This window comes from Emys orbicularis, chromosome 2 (genome assembly GCF_028017835.1).
Source record: "Emys orbicularis isolate rEmyOrb1 chromosome 2, rEmyOrb1.hap1, whole genome shotgun sequence".
Lineage (NCBI taxonomy): Eukaryota > Metazoa > Chordata > Testudines > Emydidae > Emys > Emys orbicularis.
Genome location: NC_088684.1, coordinates 24,882,665 through 24,908,678, shown reverse-complemented (window position 1 = coordinate 24,908,678; position 26,014 = coordinate 24,882,665). Strand labels below are relative to the sequence as shown.

Genomic DNA, 26,014 nt, shown 5'->3' with positions numbered 1-26,014 from the left:
CAAAGAGGATGGAGCTCGGCTGTTCTCAGTGGTGGCAGATGACAGAACAAGAAGCTATCATCTCAAGTTGCAGTGGGGGAGGTCTAGGTTGGATACTAGGAAAAACTATTTCACTAGGAGAGTTGTGAAGCACTGGAATGGGTTAGCTAGGGAGGTGGTGGAATCTCCATCCTTAGAGGTTTTTAAGGCCTGGCTTGATAAAGCCTTGGTTGGGATGATTTAGTTGGTGTTGGTCCTGCTTTGAGCAGGGGATTGGACTAGATGTCCTCCTGAGGTCTCTTCCAACTCTAATCTTCTATGTTTCTATGACTTTTGGATAAATAGCCTGGGTTTAAACTGACTCAGAGCCTTCTTTCTGATACATCGTACAGACAGGACTTTCTGTTCAAGGGGGTGGGGGAGCGCTCCAATCCTTGTGGAAGGGTTGGAAGGAGCCTCATAAGATTGATGAATGACCTCTGGTAGGCTTTTTAGCATGCATGTAGGTTCTTTTATTGTTTTTAATATGCTTTCTCTGTAATCCTTTCACCTTAAGGATAAATGTGCTTCTTTAGAAAGAGCTCTGTGATGAATTGTAATTCGTAGTCTCTGGAGAGAAGGCAAATTGCAGGTGCTGGCCTTTTAAGCAGTCTGGCTTGCTGGGGATATCACTGTATAGGAGCTGTGCATCTGGAAAAACCCTGGTCAGGAGGGAGAGAGACGCAGTTTTCTGCCCAAGAGAGCTGACAGCTGAAGAGTCGGGAGCCTAGAGTAGGTGCCCTTGGGGGATCATGGGGGGCGGGGGGGGGGGGGGGGGAATACAGGTGCAGTTGCCCTGAACTGTGACAACCTCAGAATGGACAATTTCCCTAATAGAAAACTTAATGGACAAATGCTACTAGGAGTGGTTTCTTCCCAGGGAGTTAGTGACTAGTTTTTGGTTTCTCAACCTAAAAGTTCAATTTTTCCTTTAAGTAATGCTAATTATGCCAGTCCATGTTTTGCCTGGTAAGGAAATGACAGATTGTTCTGGATTAGCATAAGACAGACAAATGTGCAAGCAAAGACCTATACGTGCAAATATGTAAATGTTAAATACAGTGTATATTTGCTGGAAGCTTGAATATGATAAATGCATACAGATGTGAATTTCAAAGGGCTGAATATAGTATATGCTTTTTACTGTCCTGTTAGTTTCAGAGATCTGCGGAAATGCTCTCACTTTTTTCTTCAAATAGGGCAGAATGTGGCCCCCAGTACAAAATGTCCTTGATGCCATCTTGAGTAATGTGAGGAATTACATTTGTGTGATACTCTAATACTATGAGGAAGGCTGGTTTCTTGTGGTAGTTATAGTCGAGTTGCAAAGTATCAGTGGCTAGACCGTAGGCGACTCTTAGATCACTCTTCAAAGGCCTCTGGAATCAAGATTCCCCCACCTTCATTAAGTTTGATGAGTGAGCTTTGCTTTGTGAATCAAACCTGTCACTAATTAGGTCTTGAACAATTCTTTTTATAGCTACTTAGCTAGAGAAACCATGCTTGTGTTCTTGATCCACAGGGCTGAACACTGAAACACTTTCAGAACGCCAGAGTCCAAACATCTGCTCTGTGTAATTAAAAATAGATGCAGTAAATGTATATGGGGCTTATACATCATGATTAACACTAGGTCTTTTTTTTAGATGTCTTTATTTTGTTCTATTCAGTTAGGAGCATATAGCAGGTTCAGAGTAGTGGACTAGCTACTCTGTGGCTTAATGGTAGTGCTATACATTGCTATGCAGGCGGGTTGGGTTCCCTTTCTGGTGTCACACCCCAAGCCAGTTAGGCCCAGAAGTAGTACAAATAATTTCCCCACCCCCGCCTTGGGAAAGAGAGGTTTGAGACGCTTGTCACATAATGTGATGTCTGGAATAACAGTTATTTCCCATTCCCATTTGATACTTGTGGGTAAATGCTGACTCTTGTTTGGGGAACACTGTACCAACCTTGATACTAGTGCCCTTTTAACTCATATCAAACCTTATGTAGGTGCAAAGAATTGTCAGAGCCTGATTCTCCTTTTATGCCGGCGTAACTCCATTCATTTACTTTTATATCAATAGAAGTGAAAGGATGATCAAACCCACTCTGTACATATAGATATATTGATGCTGTTTCAGTATTGTACTTTCAGATGACTATGTAGCTTACAAAATGGACAAAGAACACTGATAATTCCAGGGTCTTTAAATAAAAAGTGCAGGCTTTTTCTTCAAAGCAAGATGACAGTTGTTACTGTGCAGCTGGAAAGTATCATAGCTGTAAGCAAAGACATATTGTAGCTTACTGTATTTACTGTCAGTGGGTTTTGTTATAAATACACTACTTTGATTTGTATGTTGTTTTTAACTTAAAAGTATTCATTTTGATGATGTTTGTAAAGTTGCCTTTTAATCCATACTATGTACTTGGGGGAGGGGGAGCAATCTAGTTTGAGGATAAATACTGCAAATCAAAAAAGTTGCTACATTACCATTTGTGGATGGTTTTAGATAAAAGCCTTATTTAAGTCTTGTCTGTGACCCAGTAATGGCATCAATAACATCCTCAGCTGACTTACTTGCCTTTTGTGGGTTTCAAAAGGAAATAGTGTGATGCTAGGGCATACTAATATCACACTGAGAGGAAGGATGTACTAGTGGTTAGGGCCCTACTCTGGCGACCCAGGTTCAATTCCCTACTTGGCCACAGACTTCCTGTGTGACCTTAGACAAGTCACCTAGTCTCTCTGTGCCTCCGTTTCCATCTGTAAATAGGGATAATAGCACTGCCCTAGCTCCCAGGGGCATGTTGAGGATAAATACGTTAAAGGTTGTGATGTCCTGCTATACTGGGGACCATATAAATATTTTAGACTAGATTAGTTAGTCAGGAATAACTGTTGTTCATATAGCATTGATTTGTACATGCGGCAGTACTTTAAACTGTTCTACCTTTTTAGGCTACTTGTTTCCTGAGGACAGCCCCTCTGTGCCTGCCCAGAGCCCCACTGAAGTCAATGGGACTATTCCTAGGGTGAAATTTTGGCGCCATCAAAGTAAATGGCAACACTTCCATTGATTTCAGTGGAACCAGAATTTCACTCATAGCACATAAAGTTACATATGTGTGTAAGTCTTTGCAATAGGAGCTCAAGATTTCCCCTCTCCCTCTCTCCCCCCCCCCCCCCCCCGCCGTGATGTGCTCTATAGAGTGGTTCCTGTGCTTTCTTCATAGTTGTTATGGATAAATGGCACTATAAAAAATTCAGTAGTTAGTAAAATTATTCATTAAAAGTGAAACGTAATAAATAAGAATGCAGTTAACTTCTACAAAATCTCTGCCTGTTGTTCTATAATAAATAAAATAGATAAACAGATAAATATAAAATAAGTTATCAGTTACGTTAATTTGGGAAAATGACTAATCATAAAGCTACTGATCTTAAAAACCTTTACTTTCTGAGGTCAGTCCAGATACTCCCACATGGGCTTTTTGCCACCCGTACTAAATGTGTAAGAAGCAATTGCTGGGTTTGCTTTCAAAATGGTGGGTGGGATTTTGCAGCTGTCACAGCTCTGATATTGAAGCTCCTCCATTGCCAGTTGCTGAGATCAGTTTCCCATAGAAAAGAAAGTAGCTGCTGTGTGTTAGACAGTGTTGTGTGGAAACTGTCTAGATGCTGACTTCTAAATGGCAAGCCCCGTACCTAGTATGTAGCTTTGAGAAAATGTAGTTCCATAACCAGTGGAAGTTAAAAGAATGGCACCACAAAGAAACTGCAGCTGAGTCCACCGAGTGGGGTTAACGAATCTTTGGCAGTGAGCTTTCCCAAAATAATACAGTAATGTCAAGCATATTAAAGGTAATGTGCGAGAATTAGTCTCAGCTCACGCCAAAGTGTTAACATTTAATTTTATTGACACACTAGGGCATGCGTTCATGTGTTTAGCAGATTATACTGAGAATTACATCTGCTTCTCCTCCTGTTTGTTTTCCACTGGAACTGAAAATTCTCCATATGCTGGGTTTAAAATGATCTTTGATATTGTTTCTTTTCTGCTTTTCTTTCTTTCCCCAGCTGAAAATGAAAATGGTCAGTTGCCAATTTGTGTTTGTATTCTCTGCCTTTCAACAGACTTGCCACTATAACTTTTTATAATTAGGCATAACATTTATTGGGGTGTATGTGAATTGTGTGGCAGTCAGACCCTAACATGTTACATATGAAGGAGTCCTTTCCTCCTCTGGTTATATAGATTCTCTGCAAAGGTTATTAATAATGTGATTTGCCCCACAGGCTCAGACTGCATGAAGAAAAGGTAATTAAAGATCGAAGGCATCATCTCAAGACATATCCAAACTGTTTTGTTGCCAAAGAATTGATTGACTGGCTGATTGATCGCAAAGAGGCCTCAGACAGAGAGACAGCAATTAAACTTGTGCAGAAATTATTGGATCGCAGCATTATCCATCATGGTGAGTGAAACAGCAGCAGCCACAATTATTTTCATTTTTTTCTTGATAACTGTGATGCAATTAAGGGTAACTCCCAGGGCCAGCTCTACCATTTTTGCCGCCCCAAGCAGAAAAAAAAAAAAACAACCACTCGGACTGCTGCCGCCCGAACTGTCAAAGTGCAAAAAAAAAAAAAAGCTGCTCAGACTCTGCCGCCCCAAGCATGGATGGAATGCCGCCCCTTAGCATGTGCCGCCCCAGGCACGTGCTTGCTCTGCTGGTGCCTGGAGCCGGCCCTGGTAGCTCTTGACCCTGCTTCTGCAGTTGAAGAAGGCCCCTGATTATTCTGCTCTATGTGAGTAAGGCAGGGTTCGGGCATTCCCATGGAAAAGGGGGTCCTTACACCCTGTGCCCTGCATATCTCTGCTCCGTGGGGACTCCCATATATGCCAGTGTACAGGGGTCACTAATAGAGATGTAAGGGTGGAGCCTGCAGAGCCATGACTACTCAGGTCCATTGTCCATCTCCCTCTGTAAAGTGGGATGTAGTTGCTTCAGACAACACTGTTGCCTTAGTGGCTAAAGAGCGGCTGCACCTCTACTTTCCTGCAGCAAACAGGGATTCTGTTGTCTGTAAGAACTCCTCTGTATGCTAACATCTAACTACCTGGACTTGGGGCTGCTGGAGGGGAGGATTTCTCCTTTAGTGAATAAAGTGACTGTAGTGAGACATGTTAAATGCAACATCCTTTCTTTATAAACTGAAGCTGTTCTGTACCTTTTCTCTTGTTCTGTATCATGGAGACCCTGTGGCTTCATTTCTAGAATAATGATGTATTGGAAGTTACATGCATTATTTGTGAAATGTGGACACAAACCACTATCAAATCACAATAGTAATGTTTATATACTCATTTTACACCTGTGTAAAGTATAGATGCAAAATGACTACAATGTACAAGTCAGTGGCGAATCAAGCCCTTTGTTTCAAGTGCACAGTGTTGTCCAGTTAAAAAGTCAATATATGAAATTGCAATTTTCCCATCTCTTTATAACAGGGAATAGAGGAACTTTTGTAATTGACAAGTTGACTTTCTCCAGAGACACCTGTAAGTGTGCAAGCACTGCTGCAACTGTCAGCAATGCATAAACAATACCTTAATTAAAGGGATAAGTATGCAGATGAAATGTGTGCCACTACTACACATTCTGCTTGATTCAGAAATTAAAATTCTGGGTCTTTATGGAACCTAGGAATTGAGGTAGATAATTAAAGAACAGATACAAAGTAATTATAGGGGCTCCAAATGCCAATTGCTTTATCCTCTATTGAAGAAATGTCAATGAATAGTTTACATGGAAGTCAGAGTAACTTAATTTAATTGAGCAATGGAAACTTTATATGTGAAAGTTTGTTTAAATCTTTAATAAAACTTTAAAATGTTTTCCACCTCAGAACATAATCCCAGCCCGCTCCTTCCAGCTAGGTGAGTCAACGAGCAATGGCAGGAGTCCTTGACAAAAAAAGATGTTAAAAAAATTAAGTACAAAATTGCTATTTTCAAGGATTTTCATTCATTGGCTTCAAAGTTAATGCAACTGTTTCAAGCATGCTCTGATGTAGGACAAGTTCAGATAGCCTAGTAAGCCAGGTTCCATACGGGCCTCTTATGCCACCAGTAGTAAGTTAAAACGGTAATGTAATGTTTAATGCTCATGCACTAGTGCCATATGGGGTGGAGTATGAGTCTGTGCATGCTGACTGAGAGCTCTGTGGTGATAACAGCTTGATTGGAATGTCCCCAACTTTATCTCTGTCTTAGTTAGAGCTCATTTCAGTCCACCCTCTCCAATTTAACAAGACTTTCATCAACTGTTCCCCTAAAAATGTTTTCTAGCTCTCAATACATTCCCCATTGCCTCTCCGACTCCCCAGCTGGCATGGCAGAGCAATTTGAGAAGTGGAGAAGGAAGATTATACAGTGAATCTTAGGCTTGGTCTACACTTACCCCCCAATTCGAACTAAGGTACGCAACTTCAGCTACGTGAATAACGTAGCTGAAGTTCGAAGTACCTTAGTTCGAACTTACCTCGGTCCACACGCGGCAGGCAGGCTCCCCCGTCGACGCCGCGGTTCCCCCGTCGACTCCGCGGTACTCCTCTCGTCTAGCTGGAGTACCGCAGTCGACGGCGATCACTTCCTGGTTCGACTTATCGCGTCCAGACAAGATGCGATAAGTCGAACCCAGAACTACGATTCCCAGCCGCCGAACTAGCGGCCGGGTGTAGACATACCCTTAGACCTTATTATGTGTCTTTGCAACAAGTGTCAGGTTAGCTAGATCCAGCCCTGGATTAATGCAAGTGACAGTCATCGTTAGCCAATCCTGAAATTACTGATTCAGGTTTTTAGGAAACACCTGATTTAATCACAGAATCATAGAAGATTAGGGTTGGAAGAGACCTCAGGAGGTATCTAGTCCAACCCTTTGGTAAGAAGCAGGACCAACACCAACTAAATCGTCCCAGCCAGGGCTATGTCAAGTTGGGCCTTAAAAACCTCGACAAATGGAGATTCCACAACTTCCCTAGGTAACCCATTCCAGTGCTTCACCACCCTCCCAGTGAAACAGTGTTTCCTAATATCCAACCTAGACCTCTCCCACTGCAACTTGAGACCATTGCTCCTTGTTCTGTCATCTGCCACCACTGAGAACAGCCGAGCTCCATCCTCTTTGGAACCCGCCTTTAGGTAGTTGAAAGCTGCTATCAAATCCCCCCTCGCTCTTCTCTTCTGCAGACAAAACAAGTCCAGTTCCCTCAGCCTCTCCTCGTAAGTCATGTGCCCCAGGCCCCTGATCATTTTTGTTGCCCTCCGCTGGACTCTCTCCAATTTGTCCACATCCTTTCTGTAGTGGGGGGCCAAAACTGGACGCAATACTCCAGATGTGGCCTCACCAGTGCCAAATAGAGGGGAATAATCACTTCCCTCGATCTGCTGGCAGTGCTCCTACTAATGCAGCCCAATATTCCGTTAGCCTTCTTGGCAACAAGGGCACACTGCTGACTCATATCTAGCTTTTCATCCATTGTAATCCCCAGGTCCTTTTCTGCAGAACTGCTGCTTAGCCAGTCGGTCCCCAGCCTGTAGTGGTGCATGGGATTCTTCTGACCTAAGTGAAGGACTCTGCTCTTGTCCTTGTTGAACCTCATCAGATTCTTTTGGCCCAATCCTCCAGTTTGTCTAGGTCACTCTGGACCCTATCCCTACCCTCCAGCATATCTACCTCTCCCCGCAGTTTAGTGTCATCCGCGAACTTGCTGAGGGTGCAAAATCACAAGGTTTTGCCAGATAGGTGTCTTTCGCTATGCATTGATATTGCAGCATCCATTGAAATGAATGGCTGGCAGGCTCCAAAAGATTAGAGATTTTATTTGGATAATTATCTAAAAGTTTGGATTCCAAAGGATACCACTCAGCCTTTTAGGTGTGGGGACATATTTGTACAATAAACAATTTTGGGGCGGAGGAGGCAGGACTATGCTCTGCATATGCCTATTCTGTTTTTAAGTTCACTAGTGATGATTGGTATCTTGTTCTGATTGTGTTAGGTCTCTAACATAAGTGTGATCATTTCTGATGTCACTTATTTTATGTTTCAGTTTGTGATGAGCATAAGGAATTCAAGGATGTCAAACTTTTCTACCGCTTTAGGAAAGATGATGGAACATTGCCACTGGATAACGAGGTGAAGGTGTTCATGAGAGGACAGAGGCTATATGAAAAGTATGTTGCATGCAAAACCATAGCATGTTGACTGTATTAGCTTCCTTGTAGCATCTTGTTTCACATTAGATTGCAAGTCCTCCTGTCTTGAATTGTAAATGCTTGAATAGTCCCCAATATGATGAGGCTCCGATTCTCACTGGAGCCTTTGCACACTATCACATAATAAATAATGGCTGATTTGGCATTTAAAAGTGTAAACCTGGGACTTAAAACTGTCAGATTGTGGCCTTAATAGTAGACCTAATTTTAGTTAACAAGAAAAACTAATCTTCACTGAGTCAGCCTCCACTATTTCCACAGAAGAAAGATTATATTAAAACAAGTTATAAAAACAGTCCAGAACGTTTAATTAAGAGTTGAAACAGATGGTTACACTGAGATTCTGGATATCCCACTGGATTACTTGGGTCAAATAACTGAGAAGTTTAACCAGATTGTCCACTGTAGAATTAATTTAATTCATTCAAGGCACAGGGGGTTGTAACACGGTAGTTTCAGGCAGAATGAATAAAATGTTGTCATTGACTGTGCAAAAGTGTGAACAGACGATTTATTTATTAAGATGCTTGAAGTATTATTCCAGACTGACTCCAGCTGTCAGGCAGTACACATGTGATTACCCAGGGCAGCAAGGCCCAGATCCTCAGACGTATTTAGGCACTCAATTGCAATAAGAGTTAGGTGCCTAGATACCTTTAAGGAACAAGCGTAAGCAGCCATGTGAGCCACTGTGTTCACTTTATCAGGGGGTAGCCATGTTAGTCTGTATCTACAAAAACAAAAAGGAGTCCGGTGGCACCATAAAGACTAACAGATTTATTTGGGCATAAGCTTTCGTAGGTAAAAAACCTCACTTCTTAAGAAAGCTTATGCCCAAATAGATCTGTTAGTCTTTAAGGTGCCACCGGACTCCTTGTTGTTTTTGTGTTCACTTTGTGTTGCATCAGTATTGTTTCCCTGCTAGAATAAAGTTTTAAATGAAAAGTTCATACAGAGAAAGCTATTAAAGGCAAGAATAAAAACTCCATTAGCATAAACCCCATTCCAGCAACTCCAGCTGTACTTACGTGCCCAAGGGGCTAAAGAATCTCCAAATAGCTGTCCCTCCTTCTGCTTGGCCTGCAGAGGAAGAGGGCAGTGGAGGAGTAGTGGGAAGCACCCAAAGGGAGAGGCAAAGGATCAACAAGGATGGGAGAACCTGCCAAATCCTCAGTAGGAGGTTAACTTTACTGCCATGCAGCAGGGAGAGTAGCTGGCAACTCCTCTGAAGCACTTACTTGCCCTACAGTTTGTATCAGAGCAGTCGTCCTCCGGAGCAGTGCATGCTGAGTAGCAGTTTGTGACAGCAGCTAACATTGTAAATGGACAGAAACCTTAAAGATATGAGAGGTGAAGTGTGACTAGGAACTTGGTCAGGAGAGAGGCAAAGCCACCAGGGAACAGGGGAGGGTGTGGTGGGTGAGGGCAGTACGGTCTCTGCGTCAGCTGCGAGCCAGAGGTAAGACAGGAGACATGGAGACACTTCATAGCTGCATGCAGGGCCGGATTAAGACCTTTAGAGGCCCTAAGCACTGAAAAGATTATGGTGCCCCCCCATATGTAATTCAAAATAAAAACAATATTATACCGTAAAATAAAATTTTATTTTTCGAAATGACACAAAACTTACATATATGCTGAAATTTAAATAGCTTCTTTCTAGATTTTCTAATTGCAAAATTCTGGATAAGTTCATCGAAGCTGACTCGATGAAGCATGTCCGCTTCTATACACAATAGGGAAAGTGAATCAAGTCTGTCCTGACACATTGTTGTTCTCTGAGGGTTTTTTATTCGTTTCAGCTGAGAAAAAGAGCGTTCTGCGGAGCAGTTAGTAATCATCAATGTTAGAAAAATACGTAGTGCGAGCTCTACATTTGGAAATTCACATTGTATTCCGTCTTTCAATATTGTGTCATGAAGATCAATGTGACTGAATTTCATTTTTCCTGTTTCATTAAACTTTGCGCGCATATAACAGTAGAACTGCCATACTTCTCCACAGAGATTCATGTTCAAATCAACAGGGTATGAGTCAACTAGCTTTTGGGAACCTTGTGAATATTGTTCGTCAGATAAGTTCATATTGTTTAGAAAAGAAAATCTACTTGATATTTCTTTGTACACTTCACCTCTCCTCTTCATATGAGCTTCAAGTGTATCGATTATAGTGTAGTAAGTAGATACGCGAAATTTGTCTCTAGGATTCAATGCTGTTTCTGTTGCACTGCTATCATTTGCTTGTTTTATCCTGATTCGCTTGCGGGACTGGGCTTCTTTGTAGTTAATATCAGGCAAGATATCTTTTGATATGTCTTCAAATCTTTCAAAATCATTTCTCAAAGTGTGTAAGTGGTCTGCTAATGATTGACAGAGGTCTGCACATGTTTTCAGATCCAATTCTTTTTCTTGGAGAGTTTGACTTGTGTGGTAGAAGTGTTGTAAAATTTCATTCCACATGGTCAACATGAATACAAACTCTAGTTCTTGCATCTTGTTTGCAATGTTTTCTGCCTCTCATGTAGTTTCTCCCCTTTGTGATTGGTCTTCAGCTATACTTTCTAAAGCATCCACAATCTTTGAGTAGGACTCCAGAATTGCACTTGTTGCCACTGCATGTGCCTCCCAGCGAGTATTAGAAAGAGATTTCAACACACGATCATTGCTCAAATATGTTTTAAGAACTGCCCATCGGTGTGTTGAGGCAGAGAAAAATGTATAAAGTAACTGGACTGTTGAGAAAAACCTTACTGCCACCGGACAACAATCAACAGCACTGCAGCCAACAAGATTGAGAGAGTGTGCAGCACATGGTATGAATATGGCATATTTGTTCTGTTCTAAAAGCCTCTTCTGCAATCCTTGATAATGCCCTGACATGTTGGCAGCGTTGTCATAAGCTTGACCTCTTCACTTTGAGAAATCTATTTTGCAAACTTGGCACAGATAATGCAGTACTTGATTTGCCATTTCTTCACCAGTGTGGCTTTTCAAATTGAGGAATGTTATAAATCATTCAACTGGTTTTCCATCTGTGGGAGACACATATCTTAGTACAATACTCAATTGATCAATATGTGAAAGATCAGGTGTAGAGTCAACAGATAAACTGAAGTACCCAGCAGTACTTATTTCATCCACAATAGCTAAACGAACTTTGTCACTCATTAGACCAATGAGTTCATCACATATTGTCTTGGTATAAGTATAATGGGTTACCTTTGCCAGCATTCCCATATTTTGAGATATGGCCTGCTAAAAATGGGTCAAACTGAGCCACAAGCTCCAACAATCCCAAGAAATTTCCATTCTGCAATGATCCAAATGTGTCATTTGATCCCCGGAAAGGCAGACCACATTCAGCTAATGTTTGAATAACAGCTATAACACGCTGCAAGACATGTTGCCAGTATTCACGCTCCCCTTTAATTTGTTCTTCCAATTTTTGTGTCAATCCAAAGCCCTGTCTTCGATTTAAATATGTCAACATTGAATCTCTGTGAGTAGTGCTATTTTCATGTTGTTCAATTAAAACAGTATTCTGCCAGTCACTAAATCCATCTGCAGCAAACCGGGATGTTGAAGGTTTATATGCAAAAAGTTTGCAAACAAAACAGTACATAGACCCTGTTGATGGTGAATACAGTAGCCATTCTCGATTGTATTTCTCACCATTTGCTTTCATGCCGAAAAATATTTTTTGTGGACAATATCTTGTTTGTTTGCCATTGGTAAAAGTCCGACGTGATTTCTCAAATGGCCCAGTGTGGTGTTGACAGTCATTTGGTCCACGATCTATCCAGTAAGCTATATCATCGGTACTGAAATCAATCCACATACCAGGATCTTTTCTCCTATTATTTACAGCATGAGCAGGTTCAGTCTCTGACACATCCACACCTTCTAGAACAATATCTGTTTTACCACCAGGAGTAGGATGATCAGTTACAGTCTGACACATCCACATGTTCTGGAATGGTGTTTGTTTCACCAATAGAAGAATGGTCAGTCTCTGAAACACCTACAGGTTTTGGAACGATGTCTGTGCTACTGTGAGAAGATGTTGCTTCTGATGGATTCGCTTTGAAAAATGTCAGCTTTGGAAGATTTTGGAAAATTTCACTTGTTTTTTGTTTCCTTTCTTCCGCCAGTTTACGTTTCTGTGCTCCACTCAGTTGGTTATGTTTCATCCTGCCCCTTATCTCAGTTATCTGAACTTAAAAAAAGCAAAACAAATTATACAACGTACACTATTTTTATGTATGTGTGTGTGTGTGTGTATATATGAAAGAAAGAAAAAAACAAATCAAGTACGTATAACTCAGAAGAATATATCAATAATAAAACATAAATTTATTGCAATACATGACAGGATCTGATTTCCTCGCATTATTTCGATCTACGTTAGTAGGACGCCATCCTGGGTTAGTTGGGGATAAGTAATAAAAAGAGAACAGAAAAACGGGGAAGAGTGTGTAGTGGAGTGTAAGGAAGTCTACCAAAGTTCTGATTTTTCCCATGATGACTACTTAGATGCTTTTTTTGAAATATCAAATTTAAAAAAAAAATAAATCATTTTTTTGGTGCCCCCCCCCGCTTTGCTGGTGCCCTGAAGCACGTGCTTAGTCTGCCTATTGGGTAATCCAGCCCTGGCTGCATGTGCATGCAGGGTTGGGTGGAGGGAACAATTTGGGGTGCAGCCTGTAAACAAGCCCTTATGCTTTGTCATCTATGCACCATGCGGTGCTGATATAAAGTGTTGTGGAGTTGTCCTGTTTTTCCTATTTAGAGGAGGACTTTTGACTATGAATGTCTTCCTTTTATTGCTTTTTGTTAAAACTTCTTTGACATACTGTGACGAACTGGGACTGTTCTTAAAGTGGTCTGTGAATGCTGACAGGGGAGTGTGGCTGGGATGGTCTGCGTTGGGGGATGGGAGAATGACTGAAGGGAAATACCTGAGCCTGTAACATGAGAACCCAGGAGGGGGCTGGGGCGAGGTGACACCTTTGCCCGGGAAACTGAACAAAGGCTGTGGGAGGGGTCACTGAAGGCAGACTCGGGGAAGCTGGCTGGTGAGGTGGCTGGAGGCAGGGAGGGCTCTGACCTCTGGAGGGGGGCTGGGATGCCCGAGGACCCCAAGATGGACCTAACTGAGGGGTATCCTGTTGTCTGTGCCTGCAAGACCTGTCTCGGACTGTATTCCCGTCGTCTAAATAAACCTTCTGCTTTACTGGCTGGCTGAGAGTCATGGTGAATCGCAGGAAGCCGGGGGTGCAGGGCCCTGAGTCCCCCCTTACTCCGTGTGTCTCGGACTGTATTCCCGTCGTCTAAATAAACCTTCTGCTTTACTGGCTGGCTGAGAGTCATGGTGAATCGCAGGAAGCCGGGGGTGCAGGGCCCTGAGTCCCCCCTTACTCCGTGACACATACAGAAGCCAGAACACAAATGTCTTTGATTTTTAATTGAAAGAAGAAGCAAATTACAGGGCAAACTCTATTTTGAATATAGTAATTGACCACTCGAGATTGTTTTCTCAGATAGAGGAGAACTGTGAGATTTCACTGTTGTGGACAGATTTAGAAGTTGCAACTTGGAATTTAGCCTTGGAACTCAGGAAAACAGTGGAATACAGATACCTCAGAAGCTCACATTTTTATTCTATTTCTTCAAAGCCTTGTAGAGGGCAGCAGAAACAGCTAATAAAAACATTTATGTGAATTATTTTTGGGATCATAGTTGGTAGAGTTGGGAAAGGTCCAGAATCCATCCCTCTGGCAAGGTTTCTCTTCTTTACTCCCTTAAAAAACAAGTCATGCAGTGGCCTAGACACTTCAGATCCAAATTACGGTATCAGAATAAATAAAAAATACCTAACTTCCATGAAGCATGCACCAGTGCAATCACATCGTACTAGTTACCCTTCACCCATCCACCAAATCCCTCTCCTCCGCCCCATCTGGCATCACTTGTCATTTTTTGCCTATTCCTAGATTGTGAGTTGTTCAGGGCAGAGACCACAGGTTAGAGTCTCAGCTGGTACAAAGTCAATGGAGTGATGCTGATTTGTACCAGTTTAGAATCTGGCCCCCTGTCTTGTATGTGCTCTGTAAATCACCTAGTGCATTACAAGCACTGAATAATAGTTAAATAATTAATAATAAAGGACAGCACACAGTCCCCTGACAGAAAAAAATATCAGATGCTAAGCCAACACAACTCTTAATCCTCACCAAAAGGCCTAACGATATGATGTGTTGTTCTTCACAGAAACAGTGCTTTGTCGTTAGGTTCCAATTATATTCTGTGGACTCTTTTTAGATTTAGAAAATATACTGGAAAGCTCACTGGTTAGAGAAAAGGTTCACATTTTCAAACTCGAGTATCTCAAGTTAGGCACCATAAATTTATTTAGGTTCTTTAAATACAGTTTGTGGTGCCTCTATTTAGTCAACAGAGTTTGAAAATTTTGGCCTAAGCTTCTTGGGCCGTTGTTCAACAACCAAGCAATGTGCTTTGATTCTCCATTTCCTTGTTCTAATTATGGTGATCAAAAAGGAAAGATATGAATTGTACTGTTTAAGGGAGAAATATAACTAAGCAGATTTTTTTTCTGAACAGTGATCCAAAGTCTCTGACTTCGCAAAATGCCTTAGTGCCTCTGTTCTGTATAGGGTTGCCAGCTTTCTACTTGCACAAAACCAAACACACTTTTCTTGCCCCACCCCTCATCCAAGGCCCCACTCCTGCCCCACCCCGCTCCGAGGCTCACTCCACCACCCCCTCCCTCTGTCACTCGCTCTCCCCACCCTCACTCACTCGCTTTTTTTCCCACCGGGCAGGGACAGGAGGTTGAGGTGCCGGGGGGATAAAGGCTCCAGCTGGGGGTGCGGGCTCCACGGTGGGGCTGGGGATTAGGAGTTTGGGGTGCAGGAGGGGGCTCCTGGCTGGGACTGAGAGGTTCGGAGGGCGGGAGGGGGATCAGGGCTGGGGCAGGAGGTTGGAATATGGGAGGGGGTGAGGGGTGCAGGCTCTGGGTGATGCTTACCTCAAGCAGCTCCTGGAAGCAGCGGCATGTCCCCCCTCCGGCTCCTACACAGAGGCATGGCCAGATGCCTCTGCATGCTGCCCCGTCCTCAGGTGTCGCCCCGCAGCTCCAATTGACTGCGGTTCCCAGCCAATGGGAGCTGCAGAGCCGGTGCTTGGGGTGGGAGCAGTGTGCGGAACCCCCTGGGTGCCCCTATGCGTAGGAGCCAGAGTGGGGGACATCCCGCTGCTTCCGGGAGCCACGCGGACCCAGGGCAGACAGGGAGCCTGCCTTAGCCCTGCTGCGCTGCCAACCGGACTTTTAATGGCACCTAGCAACCCTAGTCCTGTATCACGGCTTGACAAAGACTGTTTTACTGCAGGTATAATGTTTAATGTCTAAGTTTTTTCTGTGGAATGCTTCCTGGCAATGGCAACTATTTCTTACGTGCCGTAGGGAAAAAAATCAGGTGTTACCTTATTTCTGGAGGGAATGGCTTAGCAGTTGGCATCAGTTTTGCAGTGCCTGGAGTCGCTGGTCCCAGATTTGAATCTTGGCAGAACTAGCTCAGCCCTTTAGATAAGCAGATATACTTACAGTTAGTTGTGTGGGCTGTTTCAGCTGAGAACTTAAAAACCAAGGGCCTAGCTGGTCTGCATGATCTGAGTCCTAGGTCCTATGGCACTTTTTAAAATAGTCTTTGCTGCAATGTGCTTAGCTAAAATTTCTTTTTCTTCTTCCTCTACTGTCTGCTGTGTACTAGCTACCACTATCCACCCCAAATACAGATATAGATATGTTTCATTGGTGATATGTTTATAAAGTGCTTTGTGATGAGAGGTGCTGTAAAATAATATGTACCTATTGAATCCCCCCAGGAAGCAAAGTTCTAGAGTTGTAGAGGTATTATAAGTGCTTAGATATAGAGTATGAATAGTTGTGTAGTGTAGGCATTTCTTTACTGCAGCCTTATTACACAAATAAGGACATGCATGAGTTGAAAGGCTGATGATGAGTGTTTTGTCATATTTAAAAGACAGAATTGTCAAACTACCAGAAGAAGGGTTAAACTGAAATATAGAACAATCATTTGTAAATGTAGCTTCTCTGCTCACATATCATATATAAGATTTCGAAGGTTGCTGAAACTCAGTGCCTGTGACAATTTAAAATAAACTGGACAACACACTAGAAAATATATTGTAAGGAACAGTCCTGCATTGGCTGGGGGGATGGACTGGATAACATCACCTCATAGGTCTTCTCTACCTGAAAGAAGCAACAGAGGGTCCTGTGGCACCTTTAAGACTAACAGAAGTATTGGAGCATAAGCTTTCGTGGGTGAATTCCCACTTCATCAGACGCAAGTCGAAAAAATGTCCATCCATTTGCATTTGGAAAGGAGGATGATATCTGTCTGTATTTGTGCAAGTTTCTTCATGAGGTTGATAGATTTCCATTCCATAGGGCTGAATGCAGTGCCTTGCATGGTGTCAAGAATCAGAGGGGTAGCCATGTTAGTCTGAATCTGTAAAAAGCAACAGAGGGTCCTGTGGCACCTTTAAGACTAACAGAAGTATTGGAGCATAAGCTTTCGTGGGTGAATGCCCACTTCATCAGACGCAAGTTTCTTTATTACCTTACTGGTTACTCCAAAGTCCAAACAACACAGTTCCCTTAAAGTGATCCAGCCTCAGGCCTCCATCCAGGTACCCACTTCAATTATGATGAACATTTTTATAAATCTTATTTCATCATATAAAAGAAAAGGCTCTACCAATCTCAAAGGATCGGACACATTACTTCCCAGATTAACAAATGTTTCAGATCTTACCCAAATACACACTACAGCCAATTCTTATTAACTAAACTAACATTTATTAAAAAACAAAAGAGAGAGAGAGTATGGTTAAAAGATCAATATACATACAGACATGAGTTCAATTCATTTAGGTGCAGATTCATAGAAGAGATGGTGAGCTTCATAGGTGCAAAGAGTTCTTTTAGAAATAGTTCATGGTTTATAGTCCAATGTCCAAATATCATACTCAGGGCCCACCAGCATAACTGGGACCTCAGTCTTGTGACTCAAACTTCCCCTGATGAAGTCTAAGCAGATCTGAGATGACAGAATCAGGACCCAAGGATCTTTTATACGATTTCATGTCTTTTGACAAGTTGGAGTTCCTCAGGGAACAAAAGGCAATGAGGATGACTTTGAAGGAGGTCCATCACCAGTACTTAGCTATACGAATTAACATAAGGCCATTTGCTTGTTCCTCCACCATTCACAGTACATTTCAAAGAGAGATGAATACTGAGATATCCCGTGTTTACAATTCATTTACATGATAGGATGTTCTTTTGACCTCTGAATTATCAGAATACAGCATAGACAGGGACTGTTGATTACATTGTCCATCCTACTCATACATATGTAAATACACAAAAACATAAACATTATTTCCCCACATGTCTTCTGTGGGTTATTTATTTTGCAGGATGTTTAACCCCTTCTAGCCATGCGTCACTCGCACATTTTAGTATTACCGTTTTTAAAAATCAGTGTCAAAGATCTGTTGGTATTTGGTTAACCTTCATTTGGCTAGTTGGAGTTAGTGCATTGAAATATTATTCTCTCCTCCTCCCTCTGTTGAATGAGAGCACCATTAATATTCAGAATCCTGGACAGCTTGTGCTTGCCAAAAAATATCTACTGTCATCACATGCAGATTTGTCCCTTCAGTGGTTTATTTATGAGGAACGTGAATTAAGACGATAAGCAAGTTGCTGCATGAACAACAAAATTGATTCATTCAGCAAGAAGGTTTCAAGATGTTTCTTTTGATTTAAGGTGAATACCTCCTATATCTGACACAGAAGCACTGAGAGCTGATCCCTCAATCCTTAGAAGGAGATGGAGTAAATTTCATCCTATATGAGCACATATATCTGGATGAGAACAAAAGGACTCATTATTCACTATTGGTTATTTGCTAGCCATTCATTGCTTTCTTGTTTACAAAGTTCCAGTCCTCCAATCAGGGAGCAGAAACAACTTAATGAGTCTGAAGTGACCAATCTTACACGACAAATAACAGAATATTGGAAGAAAATAATGGAGAGTGCTGAAGCTTGTCTGCACAAACTCTTTGGACAATTATAGTGAATAATAATGTATCAGAATTAAAGACCATTCATGAACAATTTACCAACAGAAAAAAAGGTCTAAATTCATCATAAAACATAATCACACCAAATTATTCGGCCAGCTCTACTGAAAAACCACTCACTCTATGTAGCATTCCTCTTATAAGTGTGTGCTGCTCTTCATTTGTTCTAAGGGGAAATAAAGCCTTGTTAAAACTCAAGACTGGGAGTCTCATAGAGTCATAGACTTTCAGAAGGGAACATCGTGATCATCTAGTCTGACCTCCTGTACAGTGCAGGCCACAGAACCTCACCCACTCCTGAAATAAACCCCTAACCTCTGGCTGAGTTACTTTAAAGACTTCAAGTTACAGAGAATTCACCATTCACGCTTGTGTAAACTGCAAGTGATCCGTGCTCCATGCTGCAGAGGAAGGCAACCCGCCCTCCCCCTGCCAAGTCTCAGCCAATCTGACCTCAACCAATTTGACCTCAACCAATCATCTGTTCAACGGTGGGCAGGAGGTGCTGGGAGGAGGGGGCGGAGCGGGGGCAGGAAGAGGCAGAACGAGGGTGGTGTTTTGGGGAAGGAGCAGAGTGGGGGCAGCACGGGGTGGGGGGGTGGAGCACCCACCCAGTAAAATGAAAGTTGGTGCCTGTGAGTTAGACCCTGAGCATGTGGGCAAGACCCACCAGGCAGATACCTGGGAAAGAATTCTCTGTAGTAACTCAGAGCCCTCCCCATCTAGTGTCCCATCTCCAGCCTTTGGAGATATTTGCTACTGGCAGTCGCTGATGGGCCACATGCCATAGTGGGCAGCCCCATCATACCATCCCCTCCATAAACTTATCAAGCTCAGTCTTGAAGCTAGTTAGGTTTTTTGCCCCCATTGCTCCCTTTGGAATGTTGTTCCAGAACTTCACTCCTCTGATGGTTAGAAATCTTCATCTAATTTTAAGCCTAAACGTGTTGATGGCAGGTATATAGCCATTTGTTCTTGTGTCCACATTGGTGCTTAACTTTAATAACTCCCCTCCCTCCCTGATATTTATCCCTTTGATGTATTTATTGAGAGCAATCATATCTCCCCTCAGCCTTCTTTTGGTTAGGCTAAACAAGCCAAGCTCTTTGAGCCTCCTCTGCTAAGGTAGGTTTTCCGTTCCTCGGATCATCCTAGTATCATAGAATCATAGAATATCAGGTTGGAAGGGACCTCAGGAGGTCATCTAGTCCAACCCCCTGCTCAAAGCAGGACCAATTCCCAACTAAATCATCCCAGCCAGGGCTTTGTCAAGCCTGACCTTAAAAACCTCGAAGGAAGGAGATTCCACCACCTCCCTAAGTAACCCATTCCAGTGCTTCACCACCCTCCTAGTGAAAAAGTTTTTCCTAATATCCAACCTAAACCTCCCCCACTGAACTTGAGACCATTACTCCTTGTTCTGTCATCTGGTACCACTGAGAACAGTCTAGATCCATCCTCTTTGGAACCCCCTTTCAGGTAGTTGAAAGCAGCTATAAAATCCCCCCTCATTCTTCTCTTCTGTAGACTAAACAATCCCAGTTCCCTCAGCCTCTCCTCATAAGTCATGTGCTCCAGCCCCCTAATCATTTTTGTTGCCCTCCGCTGGACTCTTTCCAATTTTCCCACATCCTTCTTGTAGTGTGGGGCCCAAAACTGGACACAGTACTCCAGATGAGGCCTCACCAATGTTGAATAGAGGGGAATGATCACGTCCCTTGATCTGCTGGCAATGCCCCTACTTATACAGCCCAAAATGCTTGGCAACAAGGGCACACTGTTGACTCATATCCAGCTTCTCATTCACTGTAACCCCTAGGTCCTAGTAGCCCTTCTCTGCACCTGTTCCAGTTTGAATTCATCTTTTCTTCAACATGGGAGACCAGGATTGCACATAGTAATCCAGATGAGGTCTCACCAGGGCTTTGTGTAATGATACTAACACTTTCTTGTCTCTACTGGAAATACCTCACATGATGCATCCTAGGACTGCATTAGCTTTTTTCATGGCCACATCACATCGACAGCTCATAGTCATCCTGTGATCAACCAGTACACCCAGGTTTTTATCCTCCTCTGTCACTTCCAACTGATAAGTCCCCAGCTTAGAGCAAAAATTCTTGTTGTTAATCCCTAAATGCATGACCTTGCACTTTGCACTAATAAATTTCATCTGATTTCTATTACTCCAGTTTACAAGGTCATCCAGATCTTCTTGTATGATATTCCGGCCCTCCTCCGTATTGGCTATACCTCTCAACTTTGTGTCATTTGCAAATTTTATTAGCACTCTCTCACTTTTTGTGACAAGGTCACTAATAAAAATGTTAGATAAGACTGATCCCTGAGGAACTCCACTAGTAACCTCTCTCCAGCCTGACAATCTTTCAGTATGACCCGTTGTAGTCTCCCCTTATCCACCTTTCAGTTCTCATATTAATCCCCATCTTCTCCAATTTAACTAACAATTTCCCATGTGGAACTCTATCAAATGCCTTACTGAAATCCAGGTAGATTAGATCTACTGCATGTCCTTTGTCTAAAAAATCCATTATCTTCTCAAAGAAGGAGATCAGGTTTGTCTGGCACGATCTACCTTTTTATTGTATTTTATCCGAATTATAGTTCATCTCTATATCCTTAACTACTTTCTCTTTCAAAATTTGTTGCAATATCTTGCATACAACTGAGGTCAAACTAACAGGCCTACAGTTTCCTGGATCACTTTTTTTCCCTTTCTTAAAAATAGGAACAATATTAGCAATTCTCCAGTCATAGGGTACGACCTCAGAATTTTCAGATTAATTAAAAATCCTTGCTATTGGTCTTGCAATTTCATATGCCAGTTCCTTTAATATTCTTGGATAGAGATTATCCGGGCCCCCCGATTTAGTCCCATTAAGCTGTTTGAGTTTGACTTCCACCTTGGATGTGGTAATTTCTACCTCTATATCCTCATTGCCATTAGCCTTCCTGCCACTACCCCTTAGATCTTCATTAGCCTCATTAAAAACTTAGTCAAAGTATTTGTTTAGGTGTTGGGCCATGCCTAGAAAACCTTTAATCCCCACCCCATCCACAGTGCTTAGTGGTGGTCCCAGTTTTTCTTTCCTGTTTTCTTCTTATGCTATAGAACCTTTTACTGTTGGCTTTAATTCCTTTTGCAAGGTCTAACTCTGCTTGGCTTTTGGCAGTTCTCACTTTATCCCTTTATCACTTTCTGACCACCAAGAGGTAGCGTTCCTTGCTGATTCCTCCCATCTTCCATTCCTTGTAGGCTTTCTGCTTTGAGATGCTTGCTCATCCATCTTGGTCTGCAACCCCTCTCTACAATTTTTTCCCCCTTTCTGGGGATGCAGGCTTCAGATAGCTTTTGCAACTTTGACTTAAAGTAATTCCAAGCCTCCTCCACATTCAAATTCTTGAGTTCTTCAGTCCAGTCCTCTTCCCTAACCGATTTCCTTAATTTGTTAAAGTTAGCTCTTTTGAAATCAAAGATCCTTGTTGCAGGTCTATTTTTGTTTATCGTTCCATTTAGTTTCATAGAATCATAGAAGATTACGGTTGGAAGAGACCTCAGAAGGTCATCTAGTCCAACCCCCTGCTCAAAGTAGGACCAGCCTCAATTAAATCATCCCAGCCAGGGCTTTGTCAAGCTGGGCCTTAAAAACCTCTAAGGCTGGATCCAGGAGTTTAAACTGGATTAATTCATGATCAGTCAAACAAAGGCTGTCCTCTACAACCAGTTCTTCTATGAGGTCCTCACTACTCACCAATACCAAATCTAAAATGGCATCACCTCTTGTTGGTTTAGCAACTATTTGGAGAGGAAATCTGTCAGCTGTCTGCATTCCATAAGAACATAAGAATGGCCATACTGGGTCAGACTAATGGTCCATCTACCCCAGTATCTTGTCTTCTGACATTGGCCAATGCTAAATGCTTCAGCTGGAATGAACAGAACAGAGCAATTAGCGAGTGATCTGTTCCCTGTTGTCCAGTCCCAGCTTCTAGCAGTCAGAGGTTTAGGGACACGCAGAGCATGGGGTTGCATCCCTGACCATCTTGGCTAATAACCATTGATGGACCTATCCTCCATGAATTTATCTAATTCTTTTTTGAACCCAGTTATATTGTTGTTGTCCTTCACAACATCCCCTGGCAACAAGTTCCACAAGTTGACTGTGCATTATGTGAAGAAGTACTTCCTTATGTTTGTTTTAAATGTGCTGGCTATTAATTTCATCAGGTGACCCTGGTTCGTGTGTTATGTCAAGAAATATATAACACTTCCTTATTCACTTTCTCCAAACCAGTCACAATTTTATAGACCTCTATCATATTCCCCCTTAGTTGTCTCTTTTATACATAAGAACAGCCATACTGGGTCAGACCAGTGGTCCATCTGGCCCAATATCCTGTCTTCCAACAGTGGCCAATGCCAGGTGCTTCAGAGGGAATGAACAGAACAGGCAATCATTGAGTGATCCATCCCCTTTCATTCATTCCCAGCTTCTGGCAATCAGAGGCTAGGGACACCCAGAGCATGGAATTGCATCACTGACCATTTTGGCTAATAGCCGTTGGTGGACCTATCCACCGTGAATTTATCTAATTCTTTTTTAAACCCCGTTATAGATTTGGCCTTCACAACATCTCCTGGCAATGAGTTCCACAGATTGACTGTGCATTGTGTGAAAAAGTACTTCCGTTTGTTTTAAATCTGCTGTCTATTAAGACTCCTGGTTCTTGTGTTATGTGAAGGAGTAAATAACACTTCCTTATTCACTTGCTCCACATCCTTCACGATTTTATAGACCTGTATCATTTTCCCTCTTAGTCGTCTCTTTTCCAAGATGAATAGTCCCAGTCTTTTTAATCTCTCCTCTTATGGAAGCTGTACCCTTAATCACTTTTATTGCCCTTCTCTGTTCCTTTTCCAATTCTAATATCTTTTTTGAGATGTGACCAGAACTGCATGCAGTATTCAAGGTGTGGGTGTACCATTGATTTATATAGTGGCATTTTGATATTTTCTTTCTTATTATCTATCCCTTTCCTAATGGTTCCTAATGTTCTGTTAGTTTTTTTGCCTACACTGCACATTGAGCAGACGTTTTCAGGGAACTATCCACAATGACTCCAAGATCTCTTTCTTGAGGGGTAGCAGCTAAGTTAGATCCTATCATTTTATATGTATAGTTGGGATTATGTTTTCCAGTGTGCATTACTTTGCATTTATCAACATTTGAATGTCATCTGCCATTTTGTTACCAATTCACCCAATTTTGTGAGATTCCTTTGTAATGCTTCACAGTCTGCTTTTCCCCCCCCAGATCATTTATGAATATGTTGAAAAGCACAGGTCAAAGTACAGATCTTAGGGGGAACCCACTATTTATCTCTCTGCATTGTGAAAACTGTCCATTTATTTTTACCCTTTGTTTCCTGTCTTTTAACCAGTTACTGCTCCATGAGAGGACCTTCCCTTTTATACCATGACTTCTTTGCTTAAGAGCCTTTGGAGAGGGACCTTGTCAAAAACTTCCAGAAAGTCTAAGTTGGGAGGGGAGGGATAGCTCAGTGGTTTGAGCATTGGCTTGCTAAACCCAGGGTTGTGATTTCAATCCTTGAGGGGGCCACTTAGGGATCTGGGGCAAAATCAGTACTTGGTCCTGCTAGTGAAGGCAGGGGGCTGGACTCAATGACCCTTCAGGGTCCCTTCCAGTTCTATGAGATATAGGTATATCTCCGTATATTATATCAACTAGATCACCCTTGTCTACATGCTTGTTGACACTATCAAATAATTCTAATAGATTGGTGAGGCATGATTTCCCTTTACAAAAGCCATGTTGACTCATCCCTAACATATTCTGTTCATCTATCGGTCTGATAATTCTTTTCCTTACTATAGTTTCAGTCAATTTGTCTGGTACTGAATTTAGGCTTACTGACTGGTAATCGCCAGGATTACCTTTGGAGCCATTTTTAAACATTGGCGCCACATTAGCTATCTGCCAGTCATCTGGTAAAGAACATGATTTAAGTGATAGGTTACATACCACAGTTAGTGGTTCTACAATTTCATATATTAGTTCCTTCAGAACTCTTGGGTGAATACCATCTGGTCCTAGTGACTTATTACTATTTAATTTATCAGTTTGTTCCAAAACCGTCTCTATTGACACTCAATCTGGGACAATTCAGCAGATTTGTCATCTAAAAAGAATGGCTCAGATGTGGGAATTTACCTCACATCTGCAGTGAAGATGGATGTAAAGAATTCATTTAGCGTCTCTGCAACGGCCGTGTCTTCCTCGAATGCTCCTTTAGTACCTCGATCATCCAGTGGCTCCACTACTTGTTTTGCAAGCTTCCTGCTTCTGATGTATTTAAAAAAAATTGCTGATAGTGCTTGTGTCTTTTGCTAGCTGCTCTTCAAATACTCTTTTGGCCTGCCAATTTATACTTTTACACTTGAGTTGCCAGAATTTATGCTCCTTTCTATTTTTCTCATTAGGATTTGACTTCCAATTTTTAAAAGATGTCTTTTTGTCTCCAAACACCTTAACCCTATTTTAAATTTGGCTGATAAGGGTCCATATCCTCAGCTGCTGTAAATTGGTTTATTTCCTTTGAAGTCAGAGGAGTTACAGTGACTTACACCAGCTGACAATCTTATTTCTGAATTTGTGAATGTCAATTTGTCATGTCTGCTTGTTCACAAATTTGAATCCTTAGCAGTTCTATTCTGGGCTCAGGGAGAACGGTGTGAAATATCAAGCTGAGTTTTTTTCACTTGATATTTTTCCAGATTCTTTTGTGTCCCTGTAAATTCAGTCATTAATATCTCTTTTGCAGGGACGTTTCTGTCTGCCTCTTTAATCATCCAGACACAATAATTATATATACATGTAAGAACAATTAACAAAGACTTTGTAAAGAATTTCTATTTGGTTCCTGCAGAGCCTGGGCAACCAATTCCCATGCAACAGCTGGTTTGAAAAGGCTCGGTTGCTTGTTTTGTGTGTGTGTGTGTGTGTGTGGTTTTTTGATATATATAGGCTGAGCAAGGCATGGTTGAAGATGCTCCTTCAGAGCTCCTTCTGTACTGGATGTAACCAGACTATGCGTTCAAGAGCTAAAACTTGCTTAACTGTATTTGAAAAAACAAAATACCTGAAAGGAAGAATGACTATGTAAATGTACAAGTGGTCTGCATGCTCTGCATCTTATTCCTTGTGTTATGTTACTGCTGTGACAGAATGCACCCCTATACACTATTGTCATAATCTTTGTACAGAATATATCTTGTAAGGTATCATTTGAAAACTAATAACTCATTGGTCAATAATATGATGGTAAAACATGTAACAACATTATATGTGAACTTATAAGCATAAGATGAAATCATGTCTGAAGTGCATTTACCAGACAAGTCTGGGGAGTGGGTAAACCTGTTTCTCAAAGTCAAAGGACAAGTTGACATCTCGCCAGGTGTCATCAAAGCTGATGGGCCAT

At 42.0% G+C, this 26,014-nt stretch overlaps 1 protein-coding gene across 1 annotated transcript in view; it reads left to right on the top strand.

The window, feature by feature from the left end:
• Positions 1–26,014, top strand: part of DEPTOR (DEP domain containing MTOR interacting protein) — a 112,933-nt gene that overhangs the window by 29,822 nt on the left and 57,097 nt on the right. The window contains exons 4-5 of the mRNA XM_065399763.1: positions 4,304–4,482; positions 8,126–8,249. Of these exons, the coding sequence (XP_065255835.1) occupies positions 4,304–4,482; positions 8,126–8,249 (303 nt within the window). The remainder of the gene's footprint in view (positions 1–4,303; positions 4,483–8,125; positions 8,250–26,014) is intronic.